The sequence below is a fragment of the Nerophis ophidion genome, linkage group LG05, assembly GCF_033978795.1.
Source record: "Nerophis ophidion isolate RoL-2023_Sa linkage group LG05, RoL_Noph_v1.0, whole genome shotgun sequence".
In the NCBI taxonomy this organism is placed as follows: Eukaryota; Metazoa; Chordata; class Actinopteri; order Syngnathiformes; family Syngnathidae; genus Nerophis; species Nerophis ophidion.
Window position 1 is genome coordinate 72,236,613 of NC_084615.1, and position 7,003 is coordinate 72,243,615.

Here is a 7,003-nt window from a genome sequence, read left to right on the forward strand (position 1 = left end):
TTGCACTGTTACACAATTTAATAAATCAGAAACTGATGACATAGTGCTGTATTTTACTTCTTTATCTCTTTTTTTCAACCAAAAATGCTTTGCTCTGATTAGGGGGTACTTGAATTTAAAAAATGTTCACAGGTTGAGAACCAAACTGCAGTAATATACAGTCGTACTTTAGATGCAATTCCATAGCTGTAGTTCGTAGTCCAGTCAGCAGGTGGCGGTAACAGAAGCTCAATGTTGGTCTCTAATTCGCAGAAGAAAAAGGGGCTCGCGGTCACTAAGCATGTCACGTGACTGATACACGCCAAGGGAGGGGGCACAAACATGGCTGACGACTTAGGGGAAGTAAACACAGCTGCGGACTTTGACGAAACACAACCGGAGCAAGACGACTCGGAACTTTTAAACAGTGAAACTCACGAGTATGACCGCGACAACAATGGCATTGAGTATGCTGACAAGCCGCTGGTCGAGAGCGGCTGGTCGGCTCCTCTTCTGTCTCTGGCTCGAAAGGCCACGGAGACGATCAGTAGCGGAGTGAGCTACGCCTCTGCCCGGAGGAACTCCGCTCATGGGTCCGCTACGAGCCCCACGGCGGAAAAAGAGCCCGAAAGCGGGTTAAACAGCACAGGAAAGAAGCTTCCAGGTGGGCGGTGTACAAACCCCGTTTCCATATGAGTTGGGAAAGTGTGTTAGATGTAAATATAAACGGAATACAATGCTTTGCAAATCCTTTTCAACCCATATTCAATTGAATGCACTATAAAGACAAGATATTAGATGTTCAAACTCATTAACTTTGTTTGTTTTTGCAAATGATAATTAACTTAGAATTTCATGGCTGCAACACGTGCCAAAGTAGTTGGGAAAGGGCATGTTCACCACTGTGTTACATCACCTTTTCTTTTAACAACACTCAATAAACGTTTGGGAACTGAGGAAACTCATTGTTGAAGCTTTGCAAGTGGAATTCTTTCCCATTCTTGTTTTATGTAGAGCTTCAGTCGTTCAACAGTCCGGCGTCTCCGCTGTCATATTTTACGCTTCATAACGCGCCACACATTATCGATGCGAGACAGGTCTGGACTGCAGGTGGGCCAGGAAAGTACCCGCACTCTTTTTTTACGAAGCCACGCTGTTGTAACACTTGGCTTGTGAAATAAGCAGGGGCGTCCTTGATAACTTTGCTTGGATGACAACATATGTTGCCCCAAAACCTGTATGGACCTTTCAGCATTAATGATGCCTTCACAGATGTGTAAGTTACCCATGCCTTGGGCTCTAATACTACCCCCATACCATCACAGATGCTGGCTTTTGAACTTTGCGCCTATAACAATCCGAATGGTTATTTTCCTTTTTGTTCTGGAGGACACCACGTCCTCTGTTTCCAAATATAATTTGAAATGCGGACTTGTCAGACCACAGAACACCTTTCCACTTTGCATCAGTCCATCTTAGGTGAGTTCGGGCCCAGCCAAGCCGGCGGCATTTCAAGATATTGTTGATAAATGGGTTTGGCCTTGCATAGTAGAGTTTTAACTTGCACTTACAGATGTAGCAACCAACTGTAGTTACTGACAGTGGTTTTATGAAGTGTTCCTGAGCCCATGTGGTGATATCCTTCACACACTGATGGTTTTTGATGCAGTACCGCCTGAGGGATCAAAAGTCCATAATATCATCGCTTACGTGCAGTGATTTCTCCAGATTCTCTGAACTTTTTGATGATTTTACGGACCGTAGATGATAAAATCCCTAAATTCCTTGCAAAAGCTCATTGAGAAATGTTGTTCTAAAACTGTTCGACAATTTGCTTACAAAGTGGTGACCCTCACCCCATCCTTGTTTGTGAATTACTTAGCATTTGATGGAAGCTGCTTTTATACCCAACCATGGCACCCACCTGTTCCCAATTAGCCTGCACACCAGTGGGATGTTCCAAATAAGTGTTTGATGAGCATTTCTCAACTTTATCAGTATTTATTGCCACCTTTCCCAACTTCTTTGTCACGTGTTGCTGGCATCAAATTCTAAAGTTAATGATTGTTTGCAACCAAAAAAAAGATTATCAGTTTGAACATCAAATATGTTGTCTTTGAAGCATATTCAACTGAATATGGGTTGAAAATGATTTGCAGCTCACTTTATTCCGTTTATATTTACACAATTTCCCAACTCATATGGAAACGGGGTTTGTAGAACACTCTGTACCCTTTGTCTAACTTGATACTTCCTCTTGGACTTTTAATAAGATGTCAGCTGTCACAGCACATGACTTTCAGGATGAAATCTAATTATTATGGATGTCATATTGAATTGTATTGTTTAAAATATATGCAAGCTGACTGCTGTGTTTGCAATGCTTCTGCTTTCCTTTACATCAGTGGTGCTCCCCAAAGACCACATGGCAATAGAAAGATCCAATCTTCTCAGCATGCTGAAGCTCAGCATCAAGGTTTTGATCCAGTCCTCGCTGAATCTGGCCCGGACTCTGGATTCCGAGTACCCACCCTTGCAACAGTTTTTCCTAGTCCTGGAACATTGCCTCAAACATGGACTGAAAGGTGAGTTCTCAAAGCAGAACAATGCTTTTCCAAGCATGGTGTCTAAATAACTTTCATTCACCGTTCCAGCCAAGAAATCCTTCATTGGTCAGAACAAGTCCATTTGGGCACCTTTGGAGCTGACGGAGAAGCTGTGTCCAGAATCTGCCAACATAGCCACAAGCGCTAGAGACCTGCCTGGCATCAAGTATGCTTTGGATAACTGTTTAACAGGAAAAACTGCAGTGGATTGAGAGCATAAATGTTTAAAGTGCTGCCTGCAGCTTCTATTGTAATAGCAAGTACCTACTCAGTGGCCTAGTGGTTAGAGCATGGGTGTCAAACTCTGGCCCGCGGGCCAAATTACGTACAATTTCATTTGGCCCTTGAGGCAATATCAAATTAACATTAGAGCTGGCCCGGCGGTACTTTAAAGGCACTGCCTTTAGCGTTGTCTACAATATGTTGTCACGTCCGCTTTTATTCCATACAAACAGCCTGCCGGCCAAGTCACATGATATATGCGACTTGTACACACACTTAAGTGAATGCCGCGCATACTTGCTCAACAGCCATACAGGTCACACTGAGGGTGGCCGTATAAACAACTTTAACACTGTTACAAATATGCGCCACGCTGTGAACCCACACCATACAAGAATGAATAACACATTTCAGGAGAACATCCGCACCGTAACACAACATAAACACAACAGAACAAATACCCAGAACCCCTTGCAGCACTGACTATCACCAAAACCCGCCCCCCACCACCAACCCCACCCATCTCATTATTTTATTTTAAGATTTATTAGCCTGTGGAAAAATGTAATGTTGTTATTTACCTCAGAAGGCTGCAAATAGAAAAGAGGCATTAAATGTTTTATCTAAATTGTATGTATTTGACCATTTTTTTTTTCCCGTTTGTTTTTTAATGTTGATTTTGCACTATTAAGTTATATAATTATTGCTTGTTCCATATTCATGGTTCAAGCAAATCATTGTAGCAAACTGAGCAATAAATAACAATTTATTCATGCACTTTCTCTTGTTACTTCAAGGTTTGAATGTTTGATTCATTCATCATTGTTATTTTATTTTCAAATGTATTATTAGCCTGTGGACAAAGTTTATTTTGATATTTACCTCAGAAGCCTGCAAATAGAAAAGAGGCACTAAATTTTTATTTACATTTTATTTGATATGCCATTGATATTTTTTAATTATTATTAATTATTATTTGAAACTTGATTTTGCATTTCACTATAAAGTAATATAAGCCTTGCTTGTTCAATATTCAATGCAAAACTTGTTTGGGTCCGTATTAAAAGGTTCATTTGTTCAACCCTTGGCCCTTGGCTTTGTTCAGTTTAAAATTTTGGCCCACTCTGTATTTGACTTTGACACCCCTGGGTTAGAGTGTCCGCCCTGAGATCGGTAGGTCGTGAGTTCAAACCCGGCCGAGTCAAACCAAAGACTATAAAAAAATGGGACCCATTGCCTCCCTGCTTGGCACTCAACTTCAAGGGTTGGAATTGGGGGTTAAATCACCATAAATGATTCCTGGGCGCGGCACTGCTGCTGCCCACTGCTCCCCTCACTTCCCAGGGAGTGATCAAGGGGATGGGTCAAATGCAGAGGACAAATTTCACCACACCTACTGTGTGTGTGAGACAATCATTGGTATTTTAACTTTAACTTTAAGTAGCACATTCTAGGAATAAAAAACATTTTTGCTGGAAATTATTGAATAATTTGTTTTTCATCCCTCAGGACTGGTTTGGGGAGAGGGCGAGCGTGGCTACATTTAGCACTCATGCAAAAGACGATGGCTGACTATATGAAAGCCTTGCTAGATCGCAAGGATCTCCTGAGGTTAGTAACACTGTTTTGGATGTCAACGTATCTTGCTTTGAATCACATTCATGTTCATGTCGTTCCAGTGAGTTTTATGACTCCGGAGCTCTGATGATAGAGGAGGAAGGAGCAGTGATGGGAGGTCTGCTTGTTGGCCTCAATGTGATCGATGCAAATCTGTGTATAAAAGGCGAAGACTTGGATTCTCAGGTGAGTTAACCCTAACTTCAACTCATAGAATTAAAATTGTCAGACACACAGCAAGATGTTTTTTTTTTTCCAATTGTTTTTTTAGGTGGGAGTCATTGACTTTTCCCTCTACCTAAAAGATTCTACCAACATTGAGACTCCAAAAGAGTGAGTACCATGCAGTTTGTTTAAATTTTCAACAAAAGATCATATAAGTGTAGGGCTGTAACAGTATTACAGTTTACAAATCTTCACAATAAGGCCATGTACATTGTATACCACAATAATATCATACCGTGGCCTTAATACCATGATCATATCATACTGTGACATTTTGATATCGTTACATCTACATTATTGGCCGATAAATGCTTTAAAATGTAATATCGGAAACTATCGGTTTCAAAAAGTATAATTTATGACTTTTTCAAACGCCGCTGTGTACACCGACGTAGGGAGAGGTACAGAGCACCAACAAATCTTAAAGTCACTGCCTTTTGCGTGCCAGCCTAGTCACATATCTACGGCTTTTCACACACACACAAGTGGATGCAAGGCAAACTTGGTTTACAGCCTTACAGGTCACACTGAGGGTGGCCGTATATACAACTTTAAGACTGTTACAAATATGTGCCACACTGAACCCACAACAAACAAGAATGACAAACACATTTCGGTAGAACATCCGCACGTAACACAAGATAAACATGACAGAACAAATACCCACAACCCCTTGCAACACTAACTCTTCCGGGACGCTACAATATACACCTCGAACTGCCCTCCCCCAACGCCGCCCTTCTCAACATCCTCATGCTCTCTGTGACTAAATATGGCAGTGCTATGATGGCATTTTTTCCATAACTTCAGTTGATTTATTTTGGAAAACCTTGTTACATTGTTTAATGCAGTTTACAAATCTTCACAATAATGCCATGTACATTGTATACCACAATAATATCTTACCGTGGCCTTAATCCCATGATCATATCATACCGTGACATTTTGATATCGTTACATCTATATTATTGGCCGATAAATGCTTTAAATTGTAATATCGGAAACTATTGGTTTTCAAAAAGTATAATTTATGACTTTTTCAAACGCCGCTGTGTACACCGACGTAGGGAGAGGTACAGAGCACCAACAAATCTTAAAGTCACTGCCTTTTGCGTGCCGGCCTAGTCACATATCTACGGCTTTTCACACACACAACACGTGGATGCAAGGGAAACTTGGTTTACAGCCATACAGGTCACACTGAGGGTGGCCGTATATACAACTTTGAGACTGTTACAAATATGCGCCACACTGTGAACCCACACCAAACAAGAATGACAAACACATTTCTGTAGAACATCCGCACGTAACACAAGATAAACATGACAGAACAAATACCCACAATCCCTTGCAGCACTAACTCTTACGGGACGCAACAATATACACCTCGAACTGCCCTCCCCCTACGCCGCCCTTCTCAACCTCCTCATGCTCTCTGTGACTAAATATGGCAGTGCTATGATGGCATTTTTTCCATAACTTGAGTTGATTTATTTTGGAAAACCTTGTTACATTGTTTAATGCATCCAGCGGAGCGTCACAACAAAATTAGGCGTAATAATGTGTTAATGCCGCGACTGTATATATCGGTATCGAAAATTAAGAGTTGGACAATACCGGATATCGTCAAAAAAAGCCATTATCGGACATCTCTAGTTATATCCCCATAAGTGCAAAAATAATTTAACCAATGTACACTTCATGCACAATTATTTGGCAAATTAGTATTTTTAACCATCATTTTTTTATGCTTATTGTTATATTCCAAACTATCTTAATGTGAATGCTGATTATATTTAATTATATCTGGTTATGTGGGTTAGTGTAACAGGGAGGGTGTGGTCTAAAACAGGTACTTTTCCTCAGGCAAAATGGCCCCCCAAAACATTTGACTGACTCTTAAAAGTTTAAAATTGCCAATAATTTATTTTGGGGGGGATGTAACATGCTGCAAATTGCAAATAAATAAGGCCATGAACACATAATTATCTATTATTTTGTTGCAAGATAGTCATCAAGGTCAAAAGCAATGAGTTGATCAAAGAAAATAATTAGAATTATTTAGGAAAACTCAAGCGTGAAGCAACAAGGAAGTCCTTGTCCAAAAAAGCCAAAGAAAAAAAACATCGGTCTAATATTGCATATTTTTCCAGATTATTTCAGCGGCATTTGACCTTTAATGTTCTACAGCGAACTTAAGCTCTTTTCAGCAGTTTGCAGTTACGTTCTAAATTTGTGCTGCTTAGACCTTGTTATCATCACCTTCACGTCTTTTCAGTGGTGCCAAGATGACTGCCATCTTGGACCAGAAACATTACATCGAGGAGTTAAATCGTCACCTCAGCGGTACCGTC

General features: G+C 40.6%; 1 protein-coding gene across 1 annotated transcript in view; it reads left to right on the forward strand.

The window, feature by feature from the left end:
• The first annotated feature begins 280 nt into the window (after positions 1–280).
• The window catches only part of rufy1 (RUN and FYVE domain containing 1), a 21,410-nt gene continuing 14,687 nt past the window's right edge, over positions 281–7,003 (forward strand). Inside the window, exons 1-7 of the mRNA XM_061901952.1 lie at positions 281–643; positions 2,385–2,564; positions 2,634–2,751; positions 4,317–4,418; positions 4,487–4,610; positions 4,696–4,757; positions 6,928–7,003. The exon at positions 6,928–7,003 is cut by the window's right edge and continues 60 nt beyond it. Of these exons, the coding sequence (XP_061757936.1) occupies positions 322–643; positions 2,385–2,564; positions 2,634–2,751; positions 4,317–4,418; positions 4,487–4,610; positions 4,696–4,757; positions 6,928–7,003 (984 nt within the window). The 5' untranslated portion in view covers positions 281–321. The remainder of the gene's footprint in view (positions 644–2,384; positions 2,565–2,633; positions 2,752–4,316; positions 4,419–4,486; positions 4,611–4,695; positions 4,758–6,927) is intronic.